General features: G+C 49.7%; 1 protein-coding gene across 1 annotated transcript in view; it reads left to right on the forward strand.

Moving 5' to 3' along the window:
* Nucleotides 1-17,797, forward strand: part of LOC134542735 (furin-like protease 1) — a 574,833-nt gene that overhangs the window by 447,885 nt on the left and 109,151 nt on the right. Inside the window, exons 2-8 of the mRNA XM_063387231.1 lie at nucleotides 1,656-1,797; nucleotides 9,415-9,554; nucleotides 10,344-10,427; nucleotides 10,484-10,567; nucleotides 10,624-10,707; nucleotides 10,764-10,847; nucleotides 17,424-17,561. Of these exons, the coding sequence (XP_063243301.1) occupies nucleotides 1,656-1,797; nucleotides 9,415-9,554; nucleotides 10,344-10,427; nucleotides 10,484-10,567; nucleotides 10,624-10,707; nucleotides 10,764-10,847; nucleotides 17,424-17,561 (756 nt within the window). The remainder of the gene's footprint in view (nucleotides 1-1,655; nucleotides 1,798-9,414; nucleotides 9,555-10,343; nucleotides 10,428-10,483; nucleotides 10,568-10,623; nucleotides 10,708-10,763; nucleotides 10,848-17,423; nucleotides 17,562-17,797) is intronic.

Here is a 17,797-nt window from a genome sequence, read left to right on the forward strand (position 1 = left end):
AATCCAAAGTAGAATATAGATTTTACCAGCGAGTATTTCGCAAATATTTCCCAAATCTATATTTTGGATTGCCAAAAACGGATACGTGCAGAGTATGTGATATGCTGCAATCTAAAATCAAGGCCAATGAAACACAAACTGGACAATTCTCCATACGAACACAGCTGACCGTGCACCAAAAGAAGGCCCAGAAGGCCCTTGGGTTGCTAACTAAGTGCATGAATGAATCACAGCTCCCTGCAAGTGATGTATGCTGCTTATCAATGGACCTCCAGCAGGTTATTTTCTGTCCCACTCTTACGCATAGTAACATGTTTTACTCGAGGCAGCTTTCTAACTACAACCTTTGTGTACACTTAGGTGATAACAATAAAAGTTACATGTGTATGTGGCACGAGGCAATAGCAGGTCGTGGAGGCAACGAAATTGCATCATGTTTTTTTTAAAGTGTTGAAAAGTGCAATCACAGCAAAGAATAAAATAGAGCTATGGTGCGATAACTGCGTCGCTCAGAATAAGAACAGGATGTTACTTATGGCTGTTTTATACCTAGTTGCCAAAGGATATTTTAAATCAATAGATATCAAATACCTCGTTTCAGGCCACATCTATATGCCTTGTGATAGGAATTTTGGGGTGATAGAAAAACGAAAAAGAAAATGTACACCCATGGTTCCTGAAGAAGTGCAAGAAGTTGTCAGGTCTGCTAGGGTAACCAATCTCTTCACAGTCCTCGCTATGAAAGAAGAGGACTTTTTTGATTTTGGCATGGTTGTGGATCGGTTTCTCAATACAACCAAACTCCAGCTGACTAAACTATCTTGGATAAGAGTTTGTGTTGACAACCACACTTCTATTCTGGTCAAGAAAAGCTTCAATGAACTTGAAGAATGGAGTGAGTGTTCGGTATTCAAGAAGTCGCATAACCTGCAACAAGTGAAAACTTTGAAGAAACTTCCTGGATGCAAGCCATCAAATCACATAAGTGCTGAAAAAAAAGAAAGACCTTCTATCAATGCTCGATTTTATGGATGTGAAGTACCATTCCTTTTACAGAAAAATCTGTCAGTGATATGACACTTTTTACAGTAAATCATATGCTTTTTTTTTCTTTTAAAGTGAGAATACATTATAATAATGTAGGCAAAATAATATTGTAACGTGATTAATTTTTTTTTGTTATTATTTTCCACAGGAATGATCTTGGAAATACATAAACTGCAGAATTTTGACAATTATTATAAAAAAAACTTTCGCTTGTTTTTTCATTTGTCATTTGCTTAACATGTTTAAATTTTTTTGTAATAGTTTTTGACACAGGAATAATCCCGAAAATATATGTACTGCAGCATTTGGTATATAAAATTACTTTTGACACGTTTTTTTCATTTCCTGAGAAACTTACTATTTGGCACTTATACCGTTTCCCACAAACACTCCTCAATTAGTGCATAAAAATAAAAAAAATCTGCATTGTGCTTAGTAGATTTTCGTCTTAATATTGAAACACTAAAGGCTAAAAATTCCAGCATATAACATTGTTTTCATTATGTTAATGTATAATCTATAATGTGTGAATGAATGGTCACACTTGTTGGATTGTGGAGGTGTGAGTCAGGAAGGGTTGGTAGTCACGACATGATGATGTGTTGCAGGTTTTCGAGGACGTGTACCACTTCGAGCACAGCGGAGTTGCCAAGCGGTCTGCCTCACCCAGCCACGAGCACCACGGCAGACTGCTCTCCGAGAAGCAGGTAGGGCTGCATTGCTGCTCACAGTGTGGAGTGGTAATATTCCGTGACTTCATTAGTACCACATAGAGCACAGCGGCGTCGCCAAGCGGTCTGCCTCACCCAGCCACGAGCACCACGGCAGACTGCTCTCCGAGAAGCAGGTAGGGCAGCATTGCTGCTCATAGTGTGGAGAGGTAATATTCCGTGACTTCATTAGTACCACATAGAGCACAGCGGCGTCGCCAAGCGGTCTGCCTCACCCAGCCACGAGCACCACGGCAGACTGCTCTCCGAGAAGCAGGTAGGGCTGCATTGCTGCTCACAGTGTGGAGAGGTAATATTCCGTGACTTCATTAGTACCACATAGAGCACAGCGGCGTCGCCAAGCGGTCTGCCTCACCCAGCCACGAGCACCACGGCAGACTGCTCTCCGAGAAGCAGGTAGGTGTAACGGCTGATCTTCGCTGCCGTTGACGGGTCCTGGTCACTGTGCTTCGGCACAGTGCTACTGCCCCTGGTGTACCGCCCGCCCCCAACAGACAAGGGGAGGGGGGTGTGCCGTTTATCGGGAATTACCGAAGGCGAGTTAATAATAACGCGCATTACGTACTTTTGAACCCATTTATTAGGATTACTCCTAAACATAAACACCGCGTGTCGCGCGACTGTGGGTCCACCCGCGAGCGAGGCGTCATGAGCGCAAGTCCGTCCTCTCCCAGTGGCTGCTTCCTCCCGACTCTCCCCGGCACCTCGCCGACGCCACAGTTTTGCGCCGCGCGGCGACCACTAGCCAATGGCGTGCAGGGAGCTACCGGGTGGGACTACAAGAACGACCCACTGGATGCACACAAGACCTTACAATCACTCTCCCCTTCGAAGAGTGGAGCCCAAAGCGACACTCATGTCAACATACAATACACGACATACAGTACAAGTACCACACATGAACAATGGTTCTATTGGTCTGCCACACTTGGCTCTCTGGCATGGGGCCATACAACTTTTACTTCTGAAGCAGTCACTTCTTTTAAGTCTGTGGACCAGTCTTTCACTAGTTTAGCCAAGTAGTACCTTTTAAACACTACAAACAGGATAACAACCATAATACTAATTAAACCCACTAAACATACACTGACAATACTGAGAGTATCAGCTACACTGGACTCAGGCTTACGTACTAGATGCATGATTCGACTATACGGTACACTATATTCATTACTCTGCAAATACTCGTCAATTTCTGACAGCAGGTTTTTGTCTTGTGAAGTATCTATTGGCAACCAACCAAATATTTTTTCTGATGTGACCTCTAGCCTGAGGTCCGGTATATGCAAAACAGGATAAGTGACATTCCAATGCATTACATCAGTTATCGTGGCAAGAGCTTTAAAACGGTTTGACATCAAATCACAGTGAGAAGCATTCTCTATCATTCCATTACCGAATATGGTTTTACTTATGGGAGGCCAGGTCAACTTAGCACTTTTACATACAAAAGTAATATCAACTGGATCAGTTACTGCAAATAACCAAGTAGAGTGAGCTCTTTTAAAGAATGGTTTTGACAATTTCAAATTGTTGACAGGGCACAAGTTAGTTACATTCTTGCCTAGGAACAAACTAGTTTCACAGGATGGCTCACTCCGGTCGTACAACACAAAGTCACTTTTACATAAGGTAACGCCATGTGTTCGGCAGTTTTCTAGGCTATGACGGTTGAGCAAACTGTAGTAATTTCTATCAGAGCTTAATAACAAAAAATCATGTGTGACGAATTCAGCATGTTGCCTTAAATTACGAACAAATACAGGATAAGGGTGTAACTCATATAATTCAAAATTTGTTACTTCATTTCCAAGCGGTACTGATATTACAAGTCTCAACAAATCATCATGAACTACTGCTTGAACTGTTGACAACCCATAATAAATATGCAAATTAGCTGCTTCCACGGTTGCGATCATGTGAATAGGTAGAGTTAGGCTATCACTTATCAAGGTCAAAATATCTATAAACATACTTGGCTTAATGAGTGCACTACTAAGCTTATGGTTAACACTGTTCTCAATAGCTTGACGTAGATTGCTAGATTCAAAACGTGCATTAGTAAGTGCTTCGCTAGCACGCAACAATATACCCTGCAAATCTATCCTAGAATGCATGACAAATGCATTTTGCAACAATTTTTCTACATTACTACTAATATTCTGGTACCAATTCTCATAGTGACTAACATAATCTGTCGCGATTTTCCTAACAATCTGGGTGTTATCTACAATGCGCTTTTCTAGATGTTTCAGAAGAATTACATTATTAGAGACATCAGAAGCTAGACTCTTAGAATTCGAACCAACATTATCGAGGAGCTTACTCAAATGCTCAATATCAGCAGAAGTTGCAGTGCCGAACATAGCTTTTAAAGCTTTACCACCTAGGTTAAACAATCCTCTTTTCTTCCTGACTTGAATATTGTCCTCTGGAAGCAAATAGGTGAAGCTATTAACTTCTGCTTTGAAATAATCATAGGCACCACGCAACTGGGACAATGCAAGATAAAAATTATTGTCATAACTACTATCATTATTCCGCGACTCATTTTGGTGTATACTATAAACTAGGTCTAACATGTCACCTAACAGCTTACATTCTTGAGATAAGGCAGAAATATTAAAATTAACTACAACTAAGTACTCACTGTCTGACACGATTACATCACTATGACGCTCAAACACAATACCTACATTAGACTGACGCACTTTGATTTCCACTGCTAAGACAAAACAAAAGATAAAGATGTTACACAGCACAGCACACACAGATATCATTTCACTGACGTCTTCGCAGGTTGTAGGGGATGGGTGGTCTCACCGATGACGGTGGTGGCTTACGGGAGGGCACCTTCGATGTTGCTTGGCGTTGCCTTGGCAAAGCAACGGCATCTGCAGCAGAAGGTTGCAACTTCTTGACTGCAGGTGCTGCTGGTGGTTCTTTCCGAGGTCTTCCTCTCGGACGGTCGTGGTCGACAGACACAGAAGGTGGAATGGCTGTACCCGTGTACGGCTTCACTCGATTAACGTGAATGGTGATAGAGCGGAAAGGCAGCTGCAGCTTGAGGGTCACTGGCGAACACACCTCAATGACTGGATACGGGCCTTTCCACGCTTGCTGAAATTTCTTCACCTGGTTCTTCTTTAATACTGGGTTGCTCAGGAACACGAGATCGCCAATCCTGTACTTCACTGGCACGGCCTTCTTGTTGTACTGCGTAGCTTGCTGTAAGAATGCGGTGTGGTTGCGCTGCTTCACTGCTTTCCACACGTCGCGCAGTTTTCTTGCAAACTCGGCGACATGGCTGTTGCCAACTGACGGAGGTACAGTCAGGTGCTCATAAGGAGTGGACATCTTCATTCCATGGACTACCTCGTATGGGCTTAGCTGAGTGCTGGTGTGCACTTGGCTGTTGTACGCAGCACACACATATGGCAAATAGACATCCCAGTCATCATGACGGTTACTGACATAATGGCTAATCATTTTAGCAATGGTCCTATGTACACGTTCTGTTCTTCCATTTCCTTGCGGATGCCCTGGAGTGGTTCTCAACTTCTTTACATGCAGCAACTGGCATAATTGTGTCATTAGTTCTGAAAGGAAATTAGTTCCTTGATCCGTGATAATGGCATCTGGCACACCAAATTTCAAAATCCAGTCAAACACAAAAGTTTTTGCTATGGTTTCTGCTGTTTCGTCAGGAAGAGCTCGCATTACCAAATATCTGGAAAAGTGGTCAAGTATTGTCAAAATGTAGCGGTTACCATTGGCGGTTTTGGGCATTGGTCCCACAATATCTAGACCTAATCTCTGGAAAGGTCTTCCAGTTTACGGAAGTTCCACTAGATTAGCACGGGTTTTCCCTTGGTTAGTACGGCGATTACAAGGTATACAGGATGTTACATAATTGTCTACCATTTGTTTTCTATCTTTCCACCAATATCGTTCAGCAACTTTTCGGTTGGTAGCTTTCTTACCTCGATGACCAGCATACATGGAGTCATGACACTCTTGTAAGATCTTGTTTTGTTGGGACTTTGGGACAACTAACCTTAACCCCAAATGAGTCTCTCTAAATAGCAGACCATTTCGTTCGACAAATTTTGCCTGCTGCCTGTATCCCTGGCACTCCTCATCTTGTAGTTGTTCGACTGACATACTTTCTTCAGCACTAGCATATACATTGCGCACTCGCCGGCTCATACAGTCTGCATTACCATGTTTTCTACCTGGGCGATGCTGTACTTTGTAGTTGTACTCACTTAGCTGAAGAGACCACCTCATTAGTCTGCCACTAGGATCCTTAAGACCTAACATCCAAGTAAGTGCAGCATGGTCTGTGACTATTGTGAATTCGCTTCCAACCAAATAACAGCGAAAATGCTTAACACTCCAGACAACAGCTAACAGCTCTTTCTCAGTGACTGAGTAGTTCATCTCAGCTCTATTTAGCTGTCGAGATGCATAGGCTACTGGGTGTTCCTCCCCATCTATCATCTGTGACAAAACACTACCAATGGCGAATTGACTTGCGTCGGTGGCCAATATGAAAGGCTTACTAAAATCAGGGTAAGTAAGAACTGGGGATGAAATGAGCATCTTCTTCAGGGCTAGAAAAGATTCTTCACACTCTTGTGTCCAGGTAAACTTTATACCCTTTTTGAGTAAACAGGTCAGAGGTTTCGCTATGACAGCAAAATTCTTCATAAATCGCCGGTAATAATTACATGAACCTAGGAAACTTTGTAGCTCCTTCACGTTGGTGGGACAGTGGTAACTCTGTACTGCCTCTACAAGTTTCGGGTCAGGTCTCACTCCTGAGGAACTTATCACATGACCTAAGTATCTAACTTCCTTTACTGCAAATTGGCATTTTCCTAATGATAGTGACAAATTGGCTCGGTCTAATCTGTCAAAAACTGAGTCCAGGCGTTCTATGTGTTGCTTCATGTCTTTGCTGAAAATTATCACATCGTCAATGTACACCATACACTGTGAAGGTGTCAAGCCTCGTAAAACACTGTCCATGAGCTTCTGGAATGTAGCAGGGCCATTAATCAATCCATACGGCAATCGGACGTATTTGTACACACCTGTTGTCGTAATGAAAGAGGTCTTGGCTTGATCATCAGGATGCACCCCTATCTGGTGGTATCCGCTGGTGAGATCCACAACTGAGAAAATTTTGCACTGTCCTAAGTTATCTAGGGTCTCCACAATGTTGGGCAATGGATATACATCTGGGACAGTCAGTGAGTTCAGGGAACGATAGTCGACACAAAACCTAAATTTAGGCTCGCCAGTTTCCGATTTCTTCTTAACAATGACAATAGGAAAAGCCCAAGGAGGATCTCCGGACTCTCGTGGTACTATAAATCCAGACTGCAGCTGTTCTTCCACCATGTTCTACACTAACTGTTGCTGTTGAAAAGGCACACGGTAAGGTTTCAAGGAAATAGGCTTGTGGTTCCCTGTATTAATACGATGTTGTACCAAAGGTGTTACTGGCAGATTCTCTCTCTCTCTAAAAATATGTTGGTACTTCTGTAATAATGGCTTTAGCAACTGTGCATCTTCACCTGACAAATGACTTAACTTACTGGAAAAATCTATTTCTGCTTCGTGAGCATTAACTCGACCACATAATTTCAAATCTTGCGAAAACTTCGCCTGATTTATGTCTTCTCTAACGACTGACTTGTCCTCATCACACGAACAAGACAGGACGGCTTCTTTATTCAGCAGCTCTACTACTGCTACCTGGGTACCTCGAGGAACTTCTACCTCAGCACGACTCATGTTCACCATGTTCACTAGCGCTTCTACTTTTCCTTCCTGAGCATTAACGGTAGTAATGCTTCTAGCCACATAGCAATGCTGATTATTCAACACATCGCAACCCTTAACAGGTTCTGATAACAGGGTACAGTTATCTCCTTTACGAACATTAGGGAGCGGGACCATAACACGGACAAGTTTTCCTGTACCTGGCGGTAATTTATCGGCAGCTGCTAGATGTACTGGGGACGGTGTAAGTAGTTCTGGACCAGATGGGTTGATCACTCCCAAGTAACAGTCCTTTACACGTACTGTCTGCCCATCAGATCGCTGACCCAAGGAGTATAATTTGTTTCCCAGCGTCAGATTCTGTTTTGCTACATCTATAGTTGCTCGGTGAAGTCTCAAGAAATCTAGCCCGATAATCCCATCATAACGTTTGCAGTTGTTCTGGACGACTTGTACAATCATCTCATAGGATATTTCACCTAACTGTACAGTAACAGTCGTGACTCCCAAGTTTTTTAGCTTGTGACCCGAAAGGCCTGAAATACAAAATTTAGGCTTCCCAAGATTCGTCAAAGCTGCATCTCCAACGACATGTTGCCACATAAGTGATACTTGAGCGCCAGTATCTATTAACAACTTGAGTGGTCTACCTCCATAACTCACAACTACTGTCAAATCCTCTAAGTCATTGTCAGACACTGTCGCGGGTATACACTTCACTGAGGACTGGGACTCGTGGCTAGTCCAGTCCTGTAAGTGTTTAACTTACCCTTTTCATGCACAGGAGAGTTTGGCTTAGGGGCCATCATCCCTTTGTTAGGACACTCCCTCACCAGGTGTCCTGACTTCCCGCAACCAAAGCATGCTTTCGCCCTCTTGCGGCAATCTTTCAGCTTGTGACCTACCTTGTTGCAGAAGAAGCATTTCCCCACTTCTCGGTTCAAGGCAAATACCGACTTACCAGTGTTCTCGGGCTCTTTACCAGGGCGTTTATCTGCTTCAACCACATTAATCGCGGACTCAACTGCCTCTTTAAATGTTTGTGGGCGAGAAATACGTGTAAACTTGCCTACCTCACCCTTTAAACCATTCAGGAAAGCATCCAGAGCTCTCTGGTCAGCCTCGTGTTTAATGGCTTCATTTCTTTCGTCATTAGGACCTAATTCATATGTGTTAGCATTTATTTTGCGTATCCGGTCAGCAAACTGTTCAATGGATTCATGGTCGGAGATTTTGAGACGGCTCAATTGTTCGCGATAGAAACGAGTCGTGTGCTTCCTGCCAAAACGTTCCAAAAGGTGTTTTTTAAGCTCTTCAAAAGCGGCAGCTTCTTGACATGCACTGTCAGCAAGAACAAAATCTAAAGCTTCACCTGCGAGCCTGAGTTTCACGAAGGCAAGCATCTCACTTTCAGACCAGCCACACACCTTGGCAGCTTGCTCGATTTTAATGAAAAATATTTTAACATTATCTTCCGGCCTACCACTGAATATTGGGATCGTGGGCAATAGAGTGAAATTTCGTACAGGTGCAGAAACAGACTGAGACATTTCCTGATTATTTTCACTTACAGTCACGGGTGTACTTGTGGCATTTCTCCTCAGTTCCGTATTTTCGCGCTCTAGGTGTTCAAGGCGGGACGTTAACAAATTCAGGGCGGCTTGCAGATCAAGCTCGCGGCCTTCCAGCTGCACGGTTGATGCCATGGTAACTATATTGTAGAGTATATCAGGAAAGAATACCTCACCTCATTCCAGCGATGTCGAGATCCAGACTGCATGAACTGGTCATAGTGTTCGCGGATGCACCGCACGTGGTGAAGCCGGGCGCGGTTGGACTCTAGCTCTGCAGCGCGGCGAGTCTCGCGTAGCGCGGCAGGATGCAACCCGAGCGCGCACGCGTGAGCCAGCTTGCACGGCGGCCGGACGGATGCATGCGCGGCGCGACAGCAGGGACGGCCGGCGACGGCTATCTCGCGGCACGGTAACGTAGGCTCTTGCACGGCCACGTCCACGCCCGTATACAGTACTCGCATTCATTAGTACCCGAACCGAAACACGGACATCTTCCTTATACAGCGCGGCGCGGATGCGCGGGACACAACTTCCTGAAACCCGATAAACGATAGAACGAGGCGGTGGGATCCCACTTCTGACACCAAATTGTAACGGCTGATCTTCGCTGCCGTTGACGGGTCCTGGTCACTGTGCTTCGGCACAGTGCTACCGCCCCTGGTGTACCGCCCGCCCCCAACAGACAAGGGGAGGGGGGTGTGCCGTTTATCGGGAATTACCGAAGGCGAGTTAATAATAACGCGCATTACGTACTTTTGAACCCATTTATTAGGATTACTCCTAAACATAAACACCGCGTGTCGCGCGACTGTGGGTCCACCCGCGAGCGAGGCGTCATGAGCGCAAGTCCGTCCTCTCCCAGTGGCTGCCTCCTCCCGACTCTCCCCGGCACCTCGCCGACGCCACAGTTTTGCGCCGCGCGGCGACCACTAGCCAATGGCGTGCAGGGAGCTACCGGGTGGGACTACAAGAACGACCCACTGGATGCACACAAGACCTTACATAGGGCTGCATTGCTGCTCATAGTGTGGAGAGGTAATATTCCGTGACTTCATTATTACCACATAGAGCACAGCGGCGTCGCCAAGCGGTCTGCCTCACCCAGCCACGAGCACCACGGCAGACTGCTCTCCGAGAAGCAGGTAGGGCTGCATTGCTGCTCATAGTGTGGAGAGGTAATATTCCGTGACTTCATTAGTACCACATAGAGCACAGCGGCGTCGCCAAGCGGTCTGCCTCACCCAGCCACGAGCACCACGGCAGACTGCTCTCCGAGAAGCAGGTAGGGCTGCATTGCAGCTCATAGTGTGGAGAGGTAATATTCTGTGACTTCATTAGTACCACATAGAGCACAGCGGCGTCGCCAAGCGGTCTGCCTCACCCAGCCACGAGCACCACGGAAGACTGCTCTCCGAGAAGCAGGTAGGGCTGCATTGCTGCTCATAGTGTGGAGAGGTAATATTCCGTGACTTCATTAGTACCACATAGAGCACAGCGGCGTCGCCAAGCGGTCTGCCTCACCCAGCCACGAACACCACGGCAGACTGCTCTCCGAGAAGCAGGTAGGGCTGCATTGCTGCTCACAGTGTGGAGAGGTAATATTCCGTGACTTCATTAGTACCACATAGAGCACAGCGGCGTCGCCAAGCGGTCTGCCTCACCCAGCCACGAGCACCACGGCAGACTGCTCTCCGAGAAGCAGGTAGGGCTGCATTGCTGCTCATAGTGTGGAGAGGTAATATTCCGTGACTTCATTAGTACCACATAGAGCACAGAAGCGTGGAAAAGTGGCCTATTTCAACCATGAGTACCGTACAGACTGATATCCGAGAAGCAGGTAGGGCTGGTTCTATTACTTCATTGTTGCTCATAGAGTGAAGAGGTTATATTTCATAACTTCATTAGTACCACATAGAGCACAGAAGCGTAGCAAAGTGGCCTTTTTCAACCATGAGTACCATACAGACTGCTATCCGAGAAGCAGGTAGGGCTGGTTCCATTACTTCATTGTTGCTCATAGAGTGAAGATGTTATATTTCATAACTTCATTAGTACCACATTGTGCCGCAAATTAGCATTTTTCGGCACAATAGTAACTTTTAATTTTTAAATTATTATTTTCATTTTAGGCTGCTCTCAGAACCATTTATATAAACAATGTATGTAACCTTGAGAGTGTGTGAGTGATGCTCGACAGCAGGTGGTGTGAGTGATGCTCTGCTGCAGGTGGTGTGAGTGGTGCTCTGTTGCAGGTGGTGTGTGTGGTGCTCTGCTGCAGGTGGTGTGAGTGATGCTCTGCTGCAGGTGGTGTGAGAGATGCTCTGCTGCAGGTGGTGTGAGTGGTGCTCTGTTGCAGGTGGTGTGTGTGGTGCTCTGCTGCAGGTGGTGTGAGTGATGCTCTGCTGCAGGTGGTGTGAGTGATGCTCTGCTGCAGGTGGTGTGTGTGGTGCTCTGCTGCAGGTGGTGTGAGTGATGCTCTGCTGCAGGTGGTGTGAGTAATGCTCTGCTGCAGGTGGTGTGTGTGGTGCTCTGTTGCAGGTGGTGTGTGTGGTGCTCTGCTGCAGGTGGTATGAGTGATGCTCTGCTGAAGGTGGTGTGTGTGGTGCTCTGTTGCAGGTGGTGTGTGTGGTGCTCTGCTGCAGGTGGTGTGAGTGATGCTCTGCTGCAGGTGGTGTGAGTGATGCTCTGCTGCAGGTGGTGTGAGTGATGCTCTGTTGCAGGTGGTGTGAGTGATGCTCTGCTGCAGGTGGTGTGAGTGATGCTCTGCTGCAGGTGGTGTGAGTGATGATCTGCTGCAGGTGGTGTGAGTGATGCTCTGCTGCAGGTGGTGTGAGTGATGCTCTGCTGCAGGTGGTGTGAGTGATGCTCTGTTGCAGGTGGTGTGAGTGATGCTCTGCTGCAGGTGGTGTGAGTGATGCTCTGCTGCAGGTGGTGTGAGTGATGATCTGCTGCAGGTGGTGTGAGTGATGCCCTGCTGCAGGTGGTGTGAGTGATGCTCTGCTGCAGGTGGTGTGAGTGATGCTCTGCTGCAGGTGGTCTGAGTGGTGCTCTGCTGCAGGTGGTGTGAGTGATGCTCTGCTGCAGGTGGTCTGAGTGGTGCTCTGCTGCAGGTGGTGTGAGTGGTGCTCTGCTGCAGGTGGTGTGAGTGATGATCTGCTGCAGGTGGTGTGTGTGGTGCTCTGCTGCAGGTGGTGTGAGTGATGCTCTGCTGCAGGTGGTGTGAGTGGTGCTCTGCTGCAGGTGGTGTGAGTGATGATCTGCTGCAGGTGGTGTGTGTGGTGCTCTGCTGCAGGTGGTATGTGTGGTACTCTGCTGCAGGTGGTGTGAGTGATGCTCTGCTGCAGGTGGTGTGAGTGGTGCTCTGCTGCAGGTGGTGTGAGTGATGCTCTGCTGCAGGTGGTGTGAGTGGTGCTCTGCTGCAGGTGGTGTGAGTGGTGCTCTGCTGCAGGTGGTGTGAGTGATGATCTGCTGCAGGTGGTGTGTGTGGTGCTCTGCTGCAGGTGGTGTGAGTGATGCTCTGCTGCAGGTGGTGTGAGTGATGCTCTGCTGCAGGTGGTCTGAGTGGTGCTCTGCTGCAGGTGGTGTGAGTGGTGCTCTGCTGCAGGTGGTGTGTGTGGTGCTCTGCTGCAGGTGGTGTGAGTGATGCTCTGCTGCAGGTGGTGTGAGTGATGCTCTGCTGCAGGTGGTGTGAGTGATGCTCTGCTGCAGGTGGTGTGAGTGATGCCCTGCTGCCGATGGTGTGAGTGATGCTCTGTTGCAGGTGGTGTGTGTGGTACTCTGCTGCAGGTGGTGTGTGTGGTGCTCTGCTGCAGGTGGTGTGAGTGATGCTCTGCTGCAGGTGATGTGAGTGGTGCTCTGCTGCAGGTGGTGTGAGTGGTGCTTTGCTACAGGTGGTGTGAGTGATGATCTGCTGCAGGTGGTGTGTGTGGTGCTCTGCTGCAGGTGGTGTGAGTGATGCTCTGCTGCAGGTGGTGTGAGTGATGCTCTGCTGCAGGTGGTGTGAGTGATGCTCTGCTGCAGGTGGTGTGAGTGATGCCCTGCTGCCGATGGTGTGAGTGATGCTCTGTTGCAGGTGGTGTGTGTGGTACTCTGCTGCAGGTGGTGTGTGTGGTGCTCTGCTGCAGGTGGTGTGAGTGATGCTCTGCTGCAGGTGATGTGAGTGGTGCTCTGCTGCAGGTGGTGTGAGTGATGATCTGCTGCAGGTGGTGTGTGTGGTGCTCTGCTGCAGGTGGTGTGAGTGATGCTCTGCTGCAGGTGGTGTGAGTGGTGCTCTGCTGCAGGTGGTGTGAGTGATGATCTGCTGCAGGTGGTGTGTGTGGTGCTCTGCTGCAGGTGGTGTGAGTGATGCTCTGCTGCAGGTGGTGGGAGAGATGCTCTGCTTCAGGTGGTGTGTGTGGTGCTCTGTTGCAGGTGGTGTGAGTGATGCTCTGCTGCAGGTGGTGTGAGTGGTGCTCTGCTGCAGGTGGTGTGAGTGATGCTCTGCTGCAGGTGGTGTGAGTGGTGCTCTGCTGCAGGTGGTGTGAGTGGTGCTCTGCTGCAGGTGGCGTGAGTGGTGCTCTGCTGCAGGTGGTGTGAGTGATGATCTGCTGCAGGTGGTGTGAGTGGTGCTCTGCTGCAGGTGGTGTGAGTGATGATCTGCTGCAGGTGGTGTGTGGTGCTCTGCTGCAGGTGGTGTGAGTGATGCTCTGCTGCAGGTGGTGTGAGTGATGCTCTGCTGCAGGTGGTGTGAGTGGTGCTCTGCTGCAGGTGGTGTGAGTGGTGCTCTGCTGCAGGTGGTGTGAGTGATGCTCTGCTGCAGGTGGTGTGAGTGATGCTCTGCTGCAGGTGGTGTGAGTGGTGCTCTGCTGCAGGTGGTGTGAGTGGTGCTCTGCTGCAGGTGGTGTGAGTGATGATCTGCTGCAGGTGGTGTGAGTGATGCTCTGCTGCAGGTGGTGTGAGTGATGCTCTGCTGCAGGTGGTCTGAGTGGTGCTCTGCTGCAGGTGGTGTGAGTGGTGCTCTGCTGCAGGTGGTGTGAGTGATGATCTGCTGCAGGTGGTGTGTGTGGTGCTCTGCTGCAGGTGGTGTGAGTGATGCTCTGCTGCAGGTGGTGTGAGTGGTGCTCTGCTGCAGGTGGTGTGAGTGATGATCTGCTGCAGGTGGTGTGTGTGGTGCTCTGCTGCAGGTGGTATGTGTGGTACTCTGCTGCAGGTGGTGTGAGTGATGCTCTGCTGCAGGTGGTGTGAGTGGTGCTCTGCTGCAGGTGGTGTGAGTGATGCTCTGCTGCAGGTGGTGTGAGTGGTGCTCTGCTGCAGGTGGTGTGAGTGGTGCTCTGCTGCAGGTGGTGTGAGTGATGATCTGCTGCAGGTGGTGTGTGTGGTGCTCTGCTGCAGGTGGTGTGAGTGATGCTCTGCTGCAGGTGGTGTGAGTGATGCTCTGCTGCAGGTGGTCTGAGTGGGGCTCTGCTGCAGGTGGTGTGAGTGGTGCTCTGCTGCAGGTGGTGTGTGTGGTGCTCTGCTGCAGGTGGTGTGAGTGATGCTCTGCTGCAGGTGGTGTGAGTGATGCTCTGCTGCAGGTGGTGTGAGTGATGCTCTGCTGCAGGTGGTGTGAGTGATGCCCTGCTGCCGATGGTGTGAGTGATGCTCTGTTGCAGGTGGTGTGTGTGGTACTCTGCTGCAGGTGGTGTGTGTGGTGCTCTGCTGCAGGTGGTGTGAGTGATGCTCTGCTGCAGGTGATGTGAGTGGTGCTCTGCTGCAGGTGGTGTGAGTGGTGCTTTGCTACAGGTGGTGTGAGTGATGATCTGCTGCAGGTGGTGTGTGTGGTGCTCTGCTGCAGGTGGTGTGAGTGATGCTCTGCTGCAGGTGGTGTGAGTGATGCTCTGCTGCAGGTGGTGTGAGTGATGCTCTGCTGCAGGTGGTGTGAGTGATGCCCTGCTGCCGATGGTGTGAGTGATGCTCTGTTGCAGGTGGTGTGTGTGGTACTCTGCTGCAGGTGGTGTGTGTGGTGCTCTGCTGCAGGTGGTGTGAGTGATGCTCTGCTGCAGGTGATGTGAGTGGTGCTCTGCTGCAGGTGGTGTGAGTGATGATCTGCTGCAGGTGGTGTGTGTGGTGCTCTGCTGCAGGTGGTGTGAGTGATGCTCTGCTGCAGGTGGTGTGAGTGGTGCTCTGCTGCAGGTGGTGTGAGTGATGATCTGCTGCAGGTGGTGTGTGTGGTGCTCTGCTGCAGGTGGTGTGAGTGATGCTCTGCTGCAGGTGGTGGGAGAGATGCTCTGCTTCAGGTGGTGTGTGTGGTGCTCTGTTGCAGGTGGTGTGAGTGATGCTCTGCTGCAGGTGGTGTGAGTGGTGCTCTGCTGCAGGTGGTGTGAGTGATGCTCTGCTGCAGGTGGTGTGAGTGGTGCTCTGCTGCAGGTGGTGTGAGTGGTGCTCTGCTGCAGGTGGCGTGAGTGGTGCTCTGCTGCAGGTGGTGTGAGTGATGATCTGCTGCAGGTGGTGTGGGTGGTGCTCTGCTGCAGGTGGTGTGAGTGATGATCTGCTGCAGGTGGTGTGTGGTGCTCTGCTGCAGGTGGTGTGAGTGATGCTCTGCTGCAGGTGGTGTGAGTGATGCTCTGCTGCAGGTGGTGTGAGTGGTGCTCTGCTGCAGGTGGTGTGAGTGGTGCTCTGCTGCAGGTGGTGTGAGTGATGCTCTGCTGCAGGTGGTGTGAGTGATGCTCTGCTGCAGGTGGTGTGAGTGGTGCCCTGCTGCCGATGGTGTGAGTGGTGCTCTGCTGCAGGTGGTGTGAGTGATGATCTGCTGCAGGTGGTGTGAGTGATGCTCTGTTGCAGGTGGTGTGAGTGGTGCTCTGCTGCAGGTGGTGTAAGTGGTGCTCTGCTGCAGGTGGTGTGAGTGGTGCTCTGCTGCAGGTGGTGTGAGTGATGATCTGCTGCAGGTGGTGTGTGTGGTGCTCTGCTGCAGGTGGTGTGAGTGATGCTCTGCTGCAGGTGGTGTGAGTGATGCTCTGCTGCAGGTGGTGTGAGTGATGCTCTGCTGCAGGTGGTGTGAGTGATGCCCTGCTGCCGATGGTGTGAGTGATGCTCTGTTGCAGGTGGTGTGTGTGGTACTCTGCTGCAGGTGGTGTGTGTGGTGCTCTGCTGCAGGTGGTGTGAGTGATGCTCTGCTGCAGGTGATGTGAGTGGTGCTCTGCTGCAGGTGGTGTGAGTGGTGCTTTGCTACAGGTGGTGTGAGTGATGATCTGCTGCAGGTGGTGTGTGTGGTGCTCTGCTGCAGGTGGTGTGAGTGATGCTCTGCTGCAGGTGGTGTGAGTGATGCTCTGCTGCAGGTGGTGTGAGTGATGCCCTGCTGCCGATGGTGTGAGTGATGCTCTGTTGCAGGTGGTGTGTGTGGTACTCTGCTGCAGGTGGTGTGTGTGGTGCTCTGCTGCAGGTGGTGTGAGTGATGCTCTGCTGCAGGTGATGTGAGTGGTGCTCTGCTGCAGGTGGTGTGAGTGATGATCTGCTGCAGGTGGTGTGTGTGGTGCTCTGCTGCAGGTGGTGTGAGTGATGCTCTGCTGCAGGTGGTGTGAGTGGTGCTCTGCTGCAGGTGGTGTGAGTGATGATCTGCTGCAGGTGGTGTGTGTGGTGCTCTGCTGCAGGTGGTGTGAGTGATGCTCTGCTGCAGGTGGTGGGAGAGATGCTCTGCTTCAGGTGGTGTGTGTGGTGCTCTGTTGCAGGTGGTGTGAGTGATGCTCTGCTGCAGGTGGTGTGAGTGGTGCTCTGCTGCAGGTGGTGTGAGTGATGCTCTGCTGCAGGTGGTGTGAGTGGTGCTCTGCTGCAGGTGGTGTGAGTGGTGCTCTGCTGCAGGTGGCGTGAGTGGTGCTCTGCTGCAGGTGGTGTGAGTGATGATCTGCTGCAGGTGGTGTGAGTGGTGCTCTGCTGCAGGTGGTGTGAGTGATGATCTGCTGCAGGTGGTGTGTGGTGCTCTGCTGCAGGTGGTGTGAGTGATGCTCTGCTGCAGGTGGTGTGAGTGATGCTCTGCTGCAGGTGGTGTGAGTGGTGCTCTGCTGCAGGTGGTGTGAGTGGTGCTCTGCTGCAGGTGGTGTGAGTGATGCTCTGCTGCAGGTGGTGTGAGTGATGCTCTGCTGCAGGTGGTGTGAGTGGTGCTCTGCTGCAGGTGGTGTGAGTGGTGCTCTGCTGCAGGTGGTGTGAGTGATGATCTGCTGCAGGTGGTGTGAGTGATGCTCTGTTGCAGGTGGTGTGAGTGGTGCTCTGCTGCAGGTGGTGTGAGTGGTGCTCTGCTGCAGGTGGTGTGAGTGGTGCTCTGCTGCAGGTGGTGTGGGCGAAGCAGCAGAAGGCGCGTGTTCGCACGAAGAGAGACTACCAGCAGCCCAGGCCTCGTGCCTATCCCTTCAAGCACGACGCTGTTGTGAGGCTCAACGACCCACGATGGCCGCAGATGTGGTACCTCGTGAGTTACCTTGCTTTTTTTTATCCCTATTCGGAGTGCTACTGTGGAAACACTGCATCTCACAACCTTAGGTCCTAGTTTCATTAATAATCACGTATTGTATTGATTGTTTTAGTTATTTGGTTTTAAACATTATTTGCCAGTTTCAATTTCGAATACCATTATCAGCTATATTATATTTTCAAAGTTTTTTCCTAGACCTAAATATTGATAAGCGTTTATCATTTTTTAGTTTA

This window comes from Bacillus rossius, assembly GCF_032445375.1.
Source record: "Bacillus rossius redtenbacheri isolate Brsri chromosome 9 unlocalized genomic scaffold, Brsri_v3 Brsri_v3_scf9_1, whole genome shotgun sequence".
NCBI lineage: Eukaryota > Metazoa > Arthropoda > Insecta > Phasmatodea > Bacillidae > Bacillus > Bacillus rossius.